The sequence below is a fragment of the Sporothrix brasiliensis genome, assembly GCF_000820605.1.
Source record: "Sporothrix brasiliensis 5110 chromosome Unknown Cont21, whole genome shotgun sequence".
Taxonomy (NCBI): domain Eukaryota; kingdom Fungi; phylum Ascomycota; class Sordariomycetes; order Ophiostomatales; family Ophiostomataceae; genus Sporothrix; species Sporothrix brasiliensis.
This window is the reverse complement of record NW_024467140.1, coordinates 680,611-697,767: the sequence shown is the minus strand read 5'-3', so window position 1 is coordinate 697,767 and position 17,157 is coordinate 680,611. Positions and strand designations below refer to the sequence as shown.

The 17,157-nt window shown below is 55.4% G+C and overlaps 7 protein-coding genes across 7 annotated transcripts; 5 read left to right on the top strand and 2 right to left on the bottom strand.

Annotated features, from left to right (window-relative positions):
* Nucleotides 1–1,840: 1,840 nt before the first annotated feature.
* On the top strand, nucleotides 1,841–4,113 carry SPBR_04734 (uncharacterized protein; the record flags this gene model as incomplete). Its single annotated transcript, XM_040763011.1, has 3 exons — nucleotides 1,841–2,188; nucleotides 2,240–2,463; nucleotides 2,529–4,113. The coding sequence occupies 3 exons, from the start codon at nucleotides 1,841–1,843 to the stop codon at nucleotides 4,111–4,113; spliced, it is 2,157 nt and encodes a 718-aa protein (XP_040615232.1).
* Nucleotides 4,114–4,665: 552 nt separating this feature from the next.
* SPBR_05316 (uncharacterized protein) lies at nucleotides 4,666–5,322 on the bottom strand (the record flags this gene model as incomplete). The annotated part of the gene is made up of 1 exon (XM_040763593.1): nucleotides 4,666–5,322. One exon carries the CDS (start codon nucleotides 5,320–5,322, stop codon nucleotides 4,666–4,668), a length of 657 nt encoding a protein of 218 aa, XP_040615231.1.
* A 919-nt stretch (nucleotides 5,323–6,241) lies between these two features.
* On the top strand, nucleotides 6,242–7,800 carry SPBR_04941 (peptide chain release factor subunit 1; the record flags this gene model as incomplete). Its single annotated transcript, XM_040763218.1, has 4 exons — nucleotides 6,242–6,277; nucleotides 6,362–6,446; nucleotides 6,544–6,593; nucleotides 6,664–7,800. 4 exons carry the CDS (start codon nucleotides 6,242–6,244, stop codon nucleotides 7,798–7,800), a joined length of 1,308 nt encoding a protein of 435 aa, XP_040615230.1.
* A 42-nt stretch (nucleotides 7,801–7,842) lies between these two features.
* SPBR_05393 (uncharacterized protein) lies at nucleotides 7,843–8,277 on the top strand (the record flags this gene model as incomplete). The annotated part of the gene is made up of 1 exon (XM_040763670.1): nucleotides 7,843–8,277. The coding sequence occupies one exon, from the start codon at nucleotides 7,843–7,845 to the stop codon at nucleotides 8,275–8,277; it is 435 nt and encodes a 144-aa protein (XP_040615229.1).
* A 901-nt stretch (nucleotides 8,278–9,178) lies between these two features.
* On the top strand, nucleotides 9,179–10,432 carry SPBR_05039 (chorismate mutase; the record flags this gene model as incomplete). Its single annotated transcript, XM_040763316.1, has 3 exons — nucleotides 9,179–9,232; nucleotides 9,346–9,406; nucleotides 9,477–10,432. 3 exons carry the CDS (start codon nucleotides 9,179–9,181, stop codon nucleotides 10,430–10,432), a joined length of 1,071 nt encoding a protein of 356 aa, XP_040615228.1.
* A 417-nt stretch (nucleotides 10,433–10,849) lies between these two features.
* SPBR_04928 (uncharacterized protein) lies at nucleotides 10,850–12,453 on the top strand (the record flags this gene model as incomplete). The annotated part of the gene is made up of 2 exons (XM_040763205.1): nucleotides 10,850–11,825; nucleotides 11,912–12,453. 2 exons carry the CDS (start codon nucleotides 10,850–10,852, stop codon nucleotides 12,451–12,453), a joined length of 1,518 nt encoding a protein of 505 aa, XP_040615227.1.
* A 297-nt stretch (nucleotides 12,454–12,750) lies between these two features.
* Nucleotides 12,751–16,800, bottom strand: SPBR_04567 (leucine rich repeat domain containing protein; the record flags this gene model as incomplete). The annotated part of the gene is made up of 2 exons (XM_040762844.1): nucleotides 12,751–14,555; nucleotides 14,979–16,800. The coding sequence occupies 2 exons, from the start codon at nucleotides 16,798–16,800 to the stop codon at nucleotides 12,751–12,753; spliced, it is 3,627 nt and encodes a 1,208-aa protein (XP_040615226.1).
* Between the last annotated feature and the right edge of the window lie 357 nt (nucleotides 16,801–17,157).

Below are 17,157 nucleotides of genomic sequence, written 5' to 3'. Positions count from 1 at the left end.
TCTTTATCGATAACAGATGTCATACAGCATTAGCTTACAGTGTGTGCTTTATAATATCACTGTGTTTAAGTGGGTCGTTGGGCCCCACTCAACCGTGACTTTGACGCGCCCATCACCCACACCACTTTTGGACTTCACTTGCTAACGGCAACTCATATATCATTACTATTCCCACCCAACGTCTACGACAGAAACGTCGCGAACACGACCCCTGAGTGCCTCTTTTTCCTTGTCATTTCAGGTGTGCTGAAAAGTGTGGTCCTACTTGACGAATGCGCGTCACTGCCAATCAACGGGCACAATAATATCAGACACTCACAACACGAAGTATCATTATATTCAAGCTTTGATATTCCTGAGTATCAATTTTATGTTTTTGCAAACTTTTGTTAACATCTCAGTGTCTATAAGTGGATATTTGTTGTTTTCGTGGTCTTCATGCTCCAGATCAGACGCTTTCACACCAAGCGGGATAAGGCGAAACCAGACGTCTCAAACCTCTTCAAATCCGTTTTGACCTCAAGCGAGTTATCGGCGGGCATGCATGCTACTCCTTGGCTTGTACTTTATGCCCAAGTGAGATGGATATTCTGAGAGTTGGGGTGTTGCTGCTCCACTAGCAAACAGCTGCATGGCAAGTGCCTCCCAGCTGCTCCGACTGATGGCCCTGTTCAAGTGGCCCAGACTTGCTCTCAGTAACGACAGTTATACTGTGACATTGCGGCGGTATAGAAGATGCTACCTCGACGACAAATGGTGTGCACCTGGGTTGATAGGACTCATCAACCTTCACTCAGGTTTGTCTTCCGTTGCTGCACGTTCTTCCCTTTATGCCTCCTGGGGGAGCGGGGTCGACTTTGGTTCCTTCCAAGCATGTTTTTGGGGCCCTGTGTCTCTCACAACTTGTCACTACCAGCACCATGAGCGCAAGCCTATCCGAATGCATTTCCAAATTTTACGCATAGCCCAATGGTGGTGGTACGGTCTACCTGGGCAGAATGCAGCTGTACGTCGAAGCCGATACTGTGGTTCGGGTGGGCGTGACACACCAAAAAAATATGAATTTTTGATTTTGTTGAGAATGATGGCACCGCAACGTTCGTCAGTTGAGATATGTGTGCCGCTATGATGCTAACGTTGAACGTGTCTGCGGCACTGGTCATCCAGTGCGAGACGTCCTGGCTCCAAACCGTGCACAATAACCGATAAAGACGTGTCTGTTATGGCTGGCAGCAAAAGGTGTATGGCGCGCCTAACAGCCAAAACAGAAAAGCGACCGTGGCGGGATTTGCGTTGCGTTCTTGTGTGGTTGGCCCCTTCCTAAGAAGGTCACAATCTGCTCCGTAGTTGTAGTGTGGTAAGATGCGCGGCTCTCCTTAGCTCTTTAGTCCCAAAGGGCAATTGCGACCTTTTTCTTGGCCCCTTGCCCTTTGCACTTTCCCACATAACTCTTCCCTGCGACTTCCCAATCAACATTTTTTTGAAAGCATCTTTTAAATTTCGCCATCGGCAAAATATCATTTTCGACGCACGTGCCCGTTGTTACGCGCATCTACCATACTTGTATTGTCATCGCGCGACGGCGGTGTGTCCTTCCCCGCGACACGTACCTGGTCGTCCCGAACCCGTGGCCTCGCAACCTCGACGCGTCTCGAAAAGACGCCCATTTGGACGCCACACTCCCTTTCCTAGCGAGATCGGCTTCGGCACGTCAAATAAGCAACACAGCGCGACAAAAGGCAAAGGAGACTAGATTTCTAGGAACTCGACACGACTTGCAGCGCCAGCACGCAAACTCACAAGACCATCTCCTCCGTTTCTTGCCCCCTCGCCTTCTACCATGTCGTCCGACGACGAGCTCTCTGACCTCTCGTCGCTGTCGTCGCTCTCTCCAGCTCCCTCCGACGATGAGTCCGACCTCCAATTGCGCCCCGAGAAGGGCATTCTCAAGTTCTTTCACAAGGTGCCCAAGCCCAAGACGACAATCAAGCTCACAAACAAGAACAAGGGCAAGGCCGCTGCTCCAGCCGCAGCGAGCGTGGCAAAAAAGAACAAGAAAAAGGCGAGCGGAGGGGATGCCGACAAGAAGCAGGACGATAGCGACGATAACGACGCGCCAGCAGCTAAGCGCGAACGGGAACCGTCGCCGCCGCACGAGTACGTGCTCGCGGACAACCAGGACATTGCTGTAAGTACTCGTCTGCATTTCTGAATGCCAGACGCGAAACGACGCGTACAGACCGCTTTTTACGAGTTAATAGACGGAAAGCTTACCCATGATGCCTACCACCAGTTCATCGTTCTGTTCCGCAACCGCTTTGCCGAGGCCTTCTCGAAGAACATGGTCAACTTCGGTCCCCAAGAGCTTGAACGCGACATTGTCGATAGCGTACCCAGCGAGCGCGTTGAGTACTTCCTGTGCGCGTTGCTCAAGCTTCTGTTGAACCGCCAGCAAGACGTAAAGTGAGTATTGCGCATCCCTTCTCTCCCTCCGCGCTCTATTGCTAACCGATGCCCTCTCTTCGCAGACCCGGCCATTACCATCGCGCCCTTGAAGAAGCCATCCAGTCGCACAAGTCGCAATGGGTCTCCGCTTGGAAAGAGAACCCTCTCGCCGACGGCAAGACGTTCCAGACTATGACACCCGCCGAGCGCCTCACATTGCTTCGCGCCCTGGTCCTGTGGGCCATGTCCTCGTCCAAAGTTATCCGCGACATCATCGACCAGTCATACAAGGGCAAGCGGAAAGATGAGGACGCCGACGTATCTGTCTCTGTCCAGTCATGGGGCAACGACAGTGACAAGCGGCGCTACTACCTTGTTGAGGGCCGCGACGACACGGCGTTCCGTGTCTATCGCGAGAGCAACCCGGCCGGCTTCATCAATCGCACATGGTGGAGCGTCGCGGGTTCCATTGACGAGATCAAGGTGCTGATTGAGCGGCTCGAGACACACGACGGCGGCCCCAAGGCCCGGAAGCTGGCCAAGCGGCTCCAGGACGAGATCCCTCGCTTCGAGGCGACCGAGGAGAAGCGTCGCCGCAGAGAATACCGGCAACAGCAACGCGATCGGTTCAAGCGCCCAGAGCCTGGTTTCTCGCTCTACGAGGGCCGCACACGTGGTAAGCGTATAAAGTACACGTACTCGGACGACGAGGAATTTTACACCGACTCAACGGACTTGCGCCGCTCCTCCCGCAACACCGGTACGCATACCCCTGCGGAATCCGTTACCACAGCCAGCGGACGTCAGATCCGGGCACCCAGTCGGCTCAATGGCGGGTTCAGCGCAACGGCAAGCGTTCAAGGCGACTCGGCAATGGACGCAGATGCAGAGGCTACAGGTGGTGAGGAGCGTGAGCTCTCGCTCGGTCCGACTGGCCGGCCACGCCGATCAGCTGCTGTGAACCACAGCATGAACGGTTGGAACAAGAAGCAGCAAGCGGATGAGTATGACGAGTACGACTCGCAAGCCGACGAGGAGGACGAGGAGGAGGAGGATAACCACAGCGAGCCAGACCTCGGCGACGATGAAGAAGACGAGGACGAGGAGGCCTTCGATGAGGACAAGGATGCTATGCTTCTGGATGACGAAGAGGAGGCCGAGCTGGCCGATAAGAGCAACAGTAGTGTTATGGTCAAGCTCCCCGTCAAGGCCGTGCTGGACCAGGGGACGGGCAAATGGGAGAAGGGAGACGCGTCAAACGAAACCGCAGCGGCGTCGGAAGCCGGAGCCGCAGCGGCTACATACACGCAGCGGCTCTCGGGCGCCTCGACACCGGTCAACGGTAACAGCAAAGATCACGACTACGGCGATGCCGACGCTACGATGACGGGCTCGATCACACAGGGCAGCGATGCAACAGCAACGTCGCCGGTCGTACAGCACGTGACACCCACCGCGAAAGACGAGGCATTGGCGGACAAGCCCGTAGACAACATCAACAACAACGACGCGCTTCCGGAAGACGCCGCCAAGGAGCCCGTCCGCGCCGAGACGCCTGGCAAAGAGAACGGCGTACACGCAAACGCGACGTCGGCAGCACTGGCTTACCGGGGCAGCCCAGAGAAGACGCACCAGACACCGCGACCTGTGGATGTTCCTGGAAACTAGAAACCGGGGCATATATAGACGGGTCGAGTTGTGCTTTTTGGTTTTATGTTTATATTTCCTTCTTTTGTTTTATGTCTTACTCGGACCTTCATAGTTGAGAATTCATTATGCATTGCGGCATTATCTTTACAAATTAGGGCCGGTTTTGTTTCGTTGAGAAGGAGGCGAGTTGGCGTCTGCATCCACAATAGATAGGATTGGTTTTCTGAGCTTCACTAGGTCCTTTTGTTTTCCTACGCTTTCTTTATTTCTTCCAGTGTCCTCTTAAGCTGTACATATATACATATTTCTGTCGTTTTATGCATCTGCTTTTGAATCCCTGTAACACCATTGTTGGCGTATAATCTCGCTACATACCATTAGTATCATGTTATAGATGTTTACCGAGGTCGCGTATCACGAGTTAACGAACTGCAATTTAAGTTGTTGGCCATCTCTGTGCCTGTCTAATTCAAAACACCGTGCCGTGGGTGTCGTATGTGCTGATATGTGCCTATATATATGTACAGATTGTGCCCTTCTTGCCTACCATCCTTCCCCGTCCCTCCCCCACTAATACTGCGTATTTACGGGGCGCCGTTCTGCCGCCGACGCCACCGTAGTCAGTGCTCCTGTTCCTGGGATCGTCCAGTTGTTCACTCCCCACCACCATCGCCTTACGCGCGCGCCCACAGACTGCCCGCTCAACTTCGAGGCACGGTTCCAATACTGCCATCCGCACACCGCCAGATTGTAGAGCAGGCCTTGCACGAACGGCATCAGGAGCTGGTCGCGCACCGTTACTAGTCCCACCTTCCACCACGTGTCGGCTGCCGCTAGGCTGTGGAGGTAGCTCTGCTCAAAACGTAGGTCGGGCAGCGGTGGGAGCTGCTGGTGTGGGCGCGACGACGCGCGTCCGCCGTAGTGGGTGCTCCGGTCCACGCTCGGGTCCCACGGCCGAATGATGCTGTACGGGCTCTCTCCGCCCTCGCCCTCGCCCTCGCCCTCGTCCTCCTCATCGTCTAGCGCGTCAAGCTCAAGCGGGTCTTCGTCGAGCTCCGGCACTGCACCGTGTCGTCTGGTTTTGCGGCCGCTTACTGTCTCCAACACAACCGGCTCACGGATATCGGCGGCTGTCGATGGCGCAAGATCACGCTCGGCCGACGGGTTGTGGACGATGTGTGCCGTCTGTAGCGTCTCCGCGATCTGGAGGGGAACGGAGGAGGACATTGTGAGTGTGTCGGTGCTGCTGAGTCTCCGCGACAATGGGGTCGTGATAGAATGCAGTCCCCGGTTCCGGCGTGGTTGTCTGCGCGCTATTTCCCGATCCTATTGTTCCGCGCCGCTCGATTGGTGTTTGCTGTGGGTGGGCGCGAACACCTAAATCGACAGCTATCGTACTATTCGTACCTTTGTGCTTTGCTTCTGCTGGTGCTTCTGCTGGACGTCATACGGCGGTTGTGGCCCGTGCGCTGCTGACTACGACGGCCCACAAAAGCCCGATACAGCGTTTTGCACACACCACAAAGGGACTTACAGCTTGCCAGCGCCTTGCTCGTGCCCCTCCATGTCGCGTTCCCGAGTGAGTCGACGACCCGCCGAGTGCGCTGGGCCGCATTTACAGGCGAGAAAGACAGGGCACACCTACTAACCCGCCCAACACCACAACGACGACAGAATTTTCACTTGCCGCTCACCAAGTAAGATATATTGGTCCAAAAACACATGCCCCGAATTTTTATTTTAGCCCCGCCATCCACAGCCCACTCTCCCCTGTCTCTTGGCTGCTGCACAACCTGCTTTTGGTCGTGCCTTCCTAATTTGCCGTTGTTTGCTGTGCTGGCAAGCGTCCTCCGTCCCTCCTTCCCTGGCTTGTAAAACCCACCTCCTTCTCTCTGTCGCCGTTTTCACGACTTCTGGTTGTTTGCTCCTATTTTTCTTTGTCTCCTTGTCTATTTTCTGTTCACCACAAATCGAAAAGCTCTTGAGGACAGCACTCGCAGGAAAGTCAACCACGCAAACGACATCCATAGGTCCAAGGCCTTTTGTGGAATTTTGTTTCCAGCCTCGCACCCTTTTTTTCGATCCTCGAACCTTTATATTGTTTTGACAACCCCCCCCCCCCCCCCCCCCCCCAAACCCGCCCAAGATGAGCGACCCCCAGAGCAATGAGGCCGAGAAGAACGTTAGTTGTGCCTCTCCGATGCGAACGGATGCCGTCGCCCCCGACCCAGCTTCACCTCGTTTGCGTCTGCTAACACCCTCCTAGATCGAGATGTGGAAGGTGAAGAAGCTGATCAAGCGGCTCGAAGCTGCTCGCGGCAACGGAACCAGCATGATCTCGCTGATTATTCGTGCGTGATATTCCACCTCCCCGCTTGTTGTGGACTTTGGGTTGTCTCTCAAACAGAGAGAGGCATTGGAAAGAACTGCCCACTGACAGCCTTGCAGCGCCCAAGGATCAGGTCTCGCGTATCTCCAAGATGTTGGCCGAAGAATACGTACGTCACAGCTCCCGCAAAGCTCGGCTTCCCGCACGTTGCGCGCCACTAACACAGCTCTCCTCGCCAGGGTACCGCCTCGAACATCAAGTCGCGTGTCAACCGCCAGTCGGTGTTGTCCGCCATTACCTCGACCCAGCAGCGCCTCAAGCTTTACAACAAGGTCCCGCCCAATGGTCTTGTCGTGTACTGTGGTGAAATCTTGACCCAGGAGGGCAAGGAGCGCAAGGTCAACATTGACTTTGAGCCCTTCAAGCCCATCAACACCTCGCTGTATCTCTGCGACAACAAGTTCCACACCGAGGCCCTTGCCGAGCTGCTCGAGTCCGACCAAAAGTTCGGCTTCATCATCATGGACGGTAACGGCGCTCTCTTCGGTACGCTCAGCGGCAACACGCGCGAAATTGTGCACAAGTTCTCTGTTGATCTGCCCAAGAAGCACGGACGTGGTGGTCAGTCCGCTCTGCGTTTCGCCCGTCTGCGTGACGAGAAGCGCCACAACTACGTCCGCAAAGTGGCCGAGCTGGCCGTGCAGAACTTCATCACCAACGACAAGGTCAACGTGGCCGGCCTCATTCTTGCTGGTTCCGCCGATTTCAAGAACGACCTCAACGCTTCCGACATGTTCGACAACCGACTGGCTGTCAAGGTCATCAAGGTCGTCGACGTGTCGTACGGTGGCGAGAACGGCTTCAACCAGGCCATTGAGCTGTCGTCGGAGACGCTCGGCAACGTCAAATTCATCCAGGAGAAGAAGCTGATCGGCAAGTACTTTGAGGAGATCAGCCAGGACACCGGCCGCGTTTGCTACGGTATCGAGGACACGCTCAAGGCGCTGGAGCTCGGTGCCGTCGAGACGCTGATTGTGTTCGAGAACCTCGAGATCACGCGCTGGGTGCTGAAGGACAGCAACGGTGCCGACATCGTCCTGCACACGACCAAGCAGCAGGAGACTGGCAACCGCGAGAAGTTCCTCGACAAGGTGACCGGCCAGGAGATGGAGGTCTCGTCGCAGGAGTCGTTCCTCGAGTGGATCGCCGAGCACTACAAGGATTTTGGTACCGCGCTGGAGTTTGTGTCGGACCGCTCGACCGAGGGCAACCAGTTCGTCAAGGGCTTTGGTGGCATTGGCGGTCTGCTGCGCTACAAGGTCAACTTCGAGCAGTTGGCTGAAGTGGATGACGACGATGACTACTACGATGATTGACAAACTGACTCCCTCGTGAGCAGCGAGGGATCTGTGGCTCAAATGTTTACAACCACGGCTACCGCCACCACAAGCTTCAGCACCACCCCAGTCACCGCCACGAACGCCGTCAGCATCGGCTGCGCAAAGAGGGACGAGATCGAGATGAAGACGGGCCCCCATGGCAACGAGTTTGACAACGAGTTTGCCGTGGGAGACTGCGCCGGCAGGAACAGCCCCAACTACAGCCTCAGCAACAGCGGCCGCAGTTGCGGCAGTTACGGCAGCGGCAACGACCAGCTCTCGTCGACGCCTCGCTCCAGCCACCAAGATGCCACGACCACGACTACGACCTCGCCGTCATCGCCGACGCCCGACAAGCGCCCCAAGCCCCACGGACGGGGTCTTGACATTGCGAAAGCGGCCAGTGCGGGCGGCGGCCGAGGCCATCAGGTGACCCGGCCGAGCCCGCTCCGCTCCATGATGACGGCAACGTAAACTTGAGTCCCAAGAATGAAAGGGTAGGTGCTCACCTGAATTTCTTCTTGCTCCTTCGGTTCGTTTTCTGACTCGAGTGTATAGACGACTAGATGCATGTTTTGTTGGCAGATATCTGCTACTGTCCCTTGTCCGGGCAGGGTTTTGCTTGTGACGGTGTGGAGGATGATAAGGTTGTGGAGGAAAGTCGAAAATAAACAGAAACCCAAAAAAATCAGTAGTTAAAGCGCAGAAAACAACAGAAATTCAAGATAGGGCCCAGCAAGCGAAGACGGAGCCTCCCCAAGACTTCGCCCACTGCGTGAAAATGAATTGTGTACGACACATCTTATGTGTCCTTGTGTCAAATGTTGGGCGTAGGGCGTCTGGTGGGCTCAGACAGTACCATGAGCGGCGCATTGCTGGGACGTTTACATGCCGAGTAGGGTCATACTGTCCTCGTCTTCAAGTATTGTCGTTCAATTTGGCATGTAACGTGAGTTTCTCACCATATATTTCACCATTTCCACAAAAGTAGCGTTCCTGGTTTCCAATTGACGCTGTGTTCGGGAAAGACCCACTAAAAATTCACAAGTATCTTTTACCCAACCTCAACTACTTCAGGTTGCGCTACGTCCACTAAACTAAGTAGCACGCGTTTGGGGGCCTGTTTTAAGTAATTTTTTTTTTTTTAAAAAAAAAAAAAAAAAAAGAACGGCCAAGGAAGCTCTTTTCCCCCTCCTTCATCAGCTGGGCCGCTCTAAGTTGGGTTCCTGAACGTCTTCTAACCGGCTCAAAACTTTGATACATTCTGCCATTGACCAGAAATCTCCAGAGAAGAGTCGGCCATTGACCAGGACGCCTCCAATTCCACCCTCATTCAGCACCTGCAATCTAATATCACAGAACTTTCACCCCACAAATGACACGGCCGGCCGTGGCCTTTCTGGGGCCCGTTGCGTCTTATACACACCAGGTGCGTTCCGTGACTGAGACAGTCTTCGATATAGCAAAGAACGGACATGTGTTCCCATCTTGCCTTCCTTCCCTTTCAATCTGCACCAATGCTAATTGCATCTTCCTCAAAAGGCTGCCAAGTCTGTCTTCGCTGGAACAAGCAACGAGCTGTTACCAGTCACCACCATTAAGGGTATTTCGCCCTTGCTCTCACCCTTGTCTTACTGTTACTCACATTTACGTATACACGCTGACCACCCAAGATGTCTTTGAGGCTGTCCGCAATGGCGACGCGGCGTACGGCGTCGTGCCCTTTGAGAACTCCACACACGGCCCAGTGACCTTTACACTGGCCGGCCTCGCCGACCGCGACGGGGCATATGGCGAGCTGTCCGTCTGCGGTGAGACCTACCTGGCCGTGCACCACTACCTTCTCGGGCGGCGGAGACTGCAGTCCTCGGACGCTGACGGCGCGGCCGCTGACCCTTCTGCTACGGGCGTGCCCCTCGCATCCCTCGACCACATCACCCGCATCCACTCCCACCCACAAGCCTTTGGCCAGACCACTGCCTTCTTTCGGCGGTACTTCCCCGACGCCAGTCGCCGGCCTGAGATGATCGATGCCAGCTCCACCAGCCGCGCTGCCGAGCTGGCTGCTGCCGACGAATCGGGCGCCAGCGCCGCCATCTCGAGCGCCATGGCCGCCGAGACGTCTGGGCTCGACGTGCTGGCGCGCTGCATCGAAGACCGCGCCGACAACACAACACGATTCTACGTCCTGCAAAAGAGCCCGCCACAGGCACCCGCGACGACACCAGCAACAATGTGCCCCAAGTCGCTCGTCTCGTTCACGGTGCCACACCGCAGTCCCGGTGCCCTGGCAGACGTGCTGGAGTGCTTCCGTCGGGCACGGCTGAACTTGACGAGCATCAACAGTCTGCCGAGTCTGGTGCTGCCGTTCCAGTACCTGTTCTTTGTCGAGTTTGAGCACGGCGACGAGCCCGAGAGCAAAGAATCCGGCGCAGAAGCTTCGACAGACTCAGCATCGACGGGAGAGACGGCAGATGCGAGAGTGCAGCGGGTGCTGGCCGAGGTGGCCAAGGTGGCAGAGACGCACCGGTTATTGGGCACGTGGAATAAACCAGAGCCATTGTCGTGGGAGAAAAGCGCAGATGGAATGGTCTACGAAAGGGATGAAGGGACATCTGCATGCCATTAAAAAGCGTATCTATAGAGATTCTAATGTGAACAAGTCCGATACCTTTTTTTAAAAAATATATATATATATATGAGATACTTGCAAAATAAGACCATATACGTACTAAAATATTACACAAAAGACAGTTTGACGTTATGACTTCACAATTGCGATGCTGTAAGAGTCATTTCTTGAATACCAAGCCGGTGTTGAGTTGTAGTGTGCCTGGATATCGTAGCTCAGTCTGCCGAGAACGCTCGCCTTAGTTCCCCACAATTTCTCCAAGCCAAACCTCTCTTCTTACAAGTAAAGCCGTGAGAGACCTCCCCATAAACACACGGGCTCTGCACCCACTCCGCGCAGCCCATGTTGCAAAATTCCAGCAGCTTTTTCTATCCAGGACCATAGTCACCAGCCAGTGTCACAGACATACAGAGAATGTTACAATCTTTGCGGCTGCAGGCCCCAAAAGGCCGCCAGTTGCATTCACATCTCATCGCACGGCCATCATCCTTTACAGCCTCGGCGCTGAGTGCCAGTCCGTCATGGGCCTCGATCTGGTCGCGTGGTCTGAAAACGACAGTCGAAGCTGGTCAGCCCGATCCCCGAGGGGAGGCTTCCTACACTCAGCTCAACGACGACGAGCTCAACAAGGGCCTTCTGCACGAGACCAGTCTGTCCGCCGCGGGCAAACCTTTTGATGTTGAGTACCTCCGCGAGAGCATGGCGCGCCGGCCACACCGCGCTACCTACGATCACCTCTCGCCTACACACTCACACCTGCTCAACATTGCGCTCTACGATGTGCTGCCACGCAGTGCCCAGGCCGGCGCGATCCCTGATTTTCGAAAGGCTGCGTCCAAAGAGCTTGTGAACCGCTTTGCCCTGCCGGTGACCAAGTCTGCCACCGGTATCGCCGCCGACCACGAGCGGATCCTGCCCGCGGGCCACCATCTCGTGTACTACCCGCTGCAGCGGCCCATCTCGCTGCTAGAGCCAGACGGCACAGACCCCGCGCAGTCGCCCGGTCCGCCCTTTGTGCGGCGCATGTGGGCCGGCGGCTCTCTGCACTTTCTGAAGCCCCACCAGCTGGCGCTCAACGGCCAGCGTACCGTTTGCGTCGAGGGCCTGGATACGAAGAACATGGTGATGCGGGGCGAGGCGGGCCGCGAGAAGATTTTTGTTGATGTGGTGCGGCGGTACGGCACGGCCGATACCAGGAATAGCGCCCCATTGAGCCCGGACCAGGTTCTGGAATTAGAGGACGGCGTGTGGAAGGACCCGGCTCTGGAAGAGCGGCGGACGCTCGTCTTTTTGCGGGCCAAGAACGACAACGCCTCCCAAGGTGGCCATGCCACAATAGAGGCGGAGACAAAGGCGAGGCCCAAAACCCAGGAAGAGCGGGTCATCAAAGGTGAGTAGCGAAAGGGGAAAGCCAAAAAAAAGGCCCCCTTCCTCCAAAAAAAAGGTACTGCCATCTAATATACTGACAACATATAGCCAACCGGGCACCGCAGTATTCATTCTCCTTCACGCCCACCTCCACGCTGCTCTTCCAGTTCAGCGCCCTCTCCTACAACGCCCACGCCATTCACCTCGATGTCGATTACTGCCGAAACGTCGAGGGCTACCGCGACCTGCTGGTGCACGGCCCTCTGACCCTTGTGCTCATGTTGTCGGCGCTTCGCGGCCAACTGCATGAGGTTGTCCGGGCGGGTGCCAGCTCCAGTAGTCTTAGCACTGGACACCTGCCGATACCGTACCGCTACATCCGCAAGCTGGACTACCGCAACCTTGCGCCGCTGTACGCCAACGAAGAGCTCAAGGTGTGTGTGCACCGCAATGCGCAGGACCCCAGCCGCGACGGCCAGCGCAGAGGCTTCTCCAGGTGGGATGTATGGGTTGAGAACAGTCGGGGCAGCATCTGCGCGCGCGGCACAGCCATTACATGTCCAGACATGCGCGAGCCCACGCCAAGAAATGCCAAACGGCCGGCCAGCGACGACGACCAATGGGAAGACGAATGGTACTACGAGGAGTAGCAATCCTAGCCACGCAGTTGATGAAGATATGATAATGACAGAATAAAGAAAAATAATTTTAATACAACAGTGTGAGGTATCGTTCGAAGTGCCATGCATCTATGATGTGGTATACCCAAATTATGATCCCAGCCTCAGTTCGCCAGAAATGCCATGCCTTTTTAAACCAAAAGTATCCCCCCCCCCCAAAATGTAAACTAATGAAAACAACAAAAGTCGAAATGAGTGAAATGCCCTTGAATAGCATTGCAGCAAATAAACAATCAACTTAGGGCGGGAGTCTCCAAACGAGGTGTATTACGACTCTGTGCAGATGACATACTCAGTGCCATCCGCCATTGTAAACTTTTCCAGAATTTTGGACAGATCCGGCTCGGCGAGAAAGGCCTTCTCCAGGAATGAACTATCAAGCGTGGTATCAATGGTCGTTTCCGATGCAACCTTGGGCGTCTTGGGTAGGTCCCAGCTGAGACCCGAGCCATCGATGGGACTATTGAGGGCTTCATCGTCAGGCTGCACCCGATACGGCATGTCCTCTGTGATCTGCGGCGCCACCATGGATGAGTTGATGGGTTGCTGGCGTGCGGGAGTGCCTGACGCGCCGCTATGTGACGAAGATTGCGGACCGGTGGACAACTGGTCCATAGACTGGCCGTCTGACTGGTCCTGCATATCCTGCTCCTCCTCCTCTTCCATAGGCGTCGTCGTGAACATGACACCCTCGGGCATGCGCAGCTGGAGGCTTGGCCAGCCCCGCTCTCCGCACGTGTCGTACGCCTCGCCCAAGTCGAGGACGCAGCCCGTGTCCTGCTGCAGCTTGGTCATGTTGCGCGACATGTACGACATGATCTCTGAGGCCGCTGCCTCGATCTCGCCTCGCAAAAGTTCCTTTTGGCGCTCCAGGCCGGGGTCGACTGTGGGGCCAGACAGCTTCTTCTTGTGCTTTGAGTTGGACGGCTGTGTCGGAGATGGCGGAGGAGGAATGCCTTTGACGCAATGCTTCAGCACATCCTCGAGATCCTCAGACGAGAACGGGTACACAAGAAGGGTGGTGTTGGTCTCGAGGCTCTTGGCCATGTAGAGCAGGCTGGTGGCATTGAACCCGTTGTCACCGCAGTCAAGGTATAGCAGGGCCTTGTTAGCCTGCACGGCTGTGCCGAACGTGCCCGTGCTGTCGTGCAGTCTCTGGTTGCGAACGCGAAGGTGCGTCAGCGTCTTGTTGTTCGCGAGGCCTCGGAGGGCACGGCCGAAACCTTTGCCCAACTGTCCATCGTCCAGCTTGCCACAGTAGCCAGAAATGTCAAGGTATCGCACAGACTGGTTCTCCTCAAAGAAACGTTCTAATGCTTCGATCGTGTTGTCGCTGCAGGCGTCATCGGTGACCGGAACCGGGGCGGTACCGACCAAGCTCAGGTAATCGATGAACGGGTTCGAAGCCAGGGCGCCCATAAGCTGAATGTACTTTGCCTCGTTTTGGAACTCGATCATGTTGAGATGCAGACCGAAGCGGCCGCCCCAGTTGTGTCCCAGTGCTGAGACAAAGTCCGCGATACCATCCTCGAGAGGATTGCTGCTGAGGTGGAGGTGGATGTCGTACAGGCCAGCCATGGCATTGAAGATGCGGCCAGCTAGATGCCCCGTGATGCCGCAGTTGTTCAGGACAAGGCGTCGGAGAGAATAGCCGTAACCGCCGTTCTGCATAGATGCTTGGCGTGCTGATAGCGTTTGTAAGAACGTCTCCAGGGCGTTGACGGAGCTCTCGTTGAGCTTGAAGTTCGAGATGTCCAGCACTTCGAGGTACTCAAGCCGGTCGAGGACCTCAAGCGGAAGAAGCTCACCCTCAAAAGTGCCCGTGATGCCGCTCGCGAGGTTGAGTTGTCTCAGGCTACCAACCGATTCCATAAATTGCTGGATCAGAGCCGCCGGCGCACGGCCAAAATTCTGTGACACATCCAGCATTTGAAGTGTCCAAGCTGACTGTGAAAGCGCCTGGAACAGCATTTTCATGTGCAGGTCAGCCAAACCACAGCTGGCCACATCAAGGGCTTCCAGGCTGACAGCCTCCTGTCCTGGAGCAATAATGCCTTCAGGCTGATCACTAGCTGAAGGGGAGATGCACCCAGCTTGCAAATTGTTAGTTCTGCAATGTCTTGCCATCTACCATATGTCTCCGCAAGAAATAGGACGTACCAAGACTATCAACGTCAATATCCCCTAGGTGACAACCCCGAAGGAGAAGGCGGTTGCAACGAGTGAGACCAGCGGCTAAAAGGTTCATAATAGGAACGACAAACTGAACGCTGCGGCTGCTCGCATCACCGTCCTTAGAAAGCGCCGGGAGACAGTTGGTAAAGTCAATTTGCCGGACTTTGCCAGAGGAGAACGCCAGAGCGTGGAACTCCTGGTAGAGGATGCTGGCCTTCTGTACCAGAGAGGTTTCGTGTGAGGTTAAGCAGACTCCTGGATCGAGGGATTAGTTGAAGTTCGAAAACGTCGAGGCTAAAATGCACCAAGGCGAACCTTACCATTGCGACTCAAGTAAGCGACGTTTCCCTTCCTGGAGCTGTCAAACTTGCCAAGGAGACCAGATAGGTCGACGTCACAAAAAGAGAGGGATTTGAAGTAGTCATTGTACCGCAGGGCGCGCAAGACAGCAAGCAGCTGCAGATCAGTGTACACTCCCTTTACTGAAGGAAGTACACGGAACTCGGGTGCAAAGGGAGTGCGCCAGTTAATCTCCCAGTCCACAGGGTTGCACCGGTATGCAGCATAGAAAGCAGAGAGTGTCCTTTGGAAACCACCGAAATCCTCGCCCGCGACAATGTGCTGAGGCGTTGGGAGGCCGGCAACGTGGAACACCTCTTGGATCTGCCACTGAGTCGGCCAGGCGGGCTTCAGGAACTTATCGGCTTTGGTGAGTGTCAGGATGATGCGGCGGTAGTGACGACTTGACAGCTCAAGGCCAACAGGGCTCTTGAAAGGATCCCGAAAGCGCATAGCAAACCGCTCATCTCGAGACGTCCAGTCAGCTGCAAACGACTCCAGTGTGACAAGGCCACAGGTTTGGTACTTCATCTCGAGGGCAGTCGATTGCACAGCAGAGGCGCGACTAATCTGTATAAAGAAACACAGGTTCACACCAACAACCAAGTAGTGAGACGAGACACCTTCAATCTGACCCTTTCTGAGTTGCTTGTCGTCTGCCTTGGATTTGATACGATCGGGCGCATTCCGGTAGACAACAGGGAAGATCTCGGGGATGGTGTTGGTGAAGCCTGGCTCTTCTGCTTGGAAGACCTTGCGGATGCACTCTTCCACTTCATAGTAGACACGCGATGCGTCAGGCTGGTCCTGGTTGCGGATCTTGACCATGGAGGCAAGCATATCGAGATAATTCTCCCGGTCACGGCCGTCCTTAAAGTAGATGGTCGAGCTGCAAGTAGCAATAGCAGGATATGGCATGCGCCACCAAATCTCAATGCCATACGGGGCACGCATTGTGTCGGTGCGAAAGACGGAGATGATGGCGTGTAGTGGAATAACATGGACCGGGTCGGCGGGTGGCAGCATGGACGAAGGTTTGGACGTCGTAGCGCTCTCCGGGCTCTGGGCAGCAACGTCGGCCAGTTGTGGGAGGGCAGCAAAGGCATCAGCTCGCGTCTTGAAGATGATGATGTAGTCGGCTGTGGCCACGAGGTAGCTTAGCCGGTTCTTAGAAGACAGGGACTCCGGGTAGTCGAGCGAGGTGTGCATCTCGATGGGCTGAATGCGCCAGTCAATGATGTTGCTGGAAGAGCTGCCGCTCAGGGTGGTCGAGGCCCGGGACACGCGGCTAAAGACATCAGAACTAGTCGAGCCTCGGCGACTGTTGAGCTCATGGCTGGACGACTTGCGCTTGTGTGACTTGCGAAGGACTTTGCGGGGGAATTGTGAAATGAACTGCTGCTGCGGTGAAGAAGACGACGGCGTCACGTCAGGCGAGGTGGCTGCCGTGTTCATGGAGGTGGTAGAGGACGCGGCCGACTGACGTATCGACGCATTCGAACCACGGCTCAGCGTCCGCATAGCTCGTGGCATATAGCCATGGAAGAAGCCGCTCTTGTTGCTGTCAATGGAGCTCGTACGCGAGTTGGTGGTTAACCCAGCCATGTCATTATGTGACCTGGACTTGCTGATGGCCGCAGTAGATGAGCCTCCTTTGGATCCGCTGCTTGTGCTTGAAGAAACGCCATCAAGAGAAACGGGTGACACGGGTGAGATGGGCGTAAAAGTGAGCGAGGGAGCAGAGGGTGGCGGCATACTGGCCTGCTGCGTGCCATTGCTTCTTTTCCGGCGGAGGATATCCATTGTGTGAGCTTTACGAGGCTGATGAGATGTTGATGAAGTGCGGCCGACGTTTGCTTGGGCCGAATTCAAAATTTCACTTGTGAGGCAAATAAGGCAAGCCTCGGTGGGCAGCCCAAGGCTTTTGTTGTCGATGTCTTTCCGATCAGGTGAGCTGCGTGGGGAGGCGATAAGGATAAAGGAAGTGGGCCGATGTCGACGCAAAGCTGTTTTGGAGCTTGGGATCGCCGTCAGTCAGCAACAGAAAGCCGGAGTGGGCGCCAAAGCAGGTATTTTCCAAGTATTTGCCAATGGGGACTAAGAAAACGACTGGCAAGAGACCACGAAAATAAAAAANAGGGGGGGGGGGGGGGGGGGGGT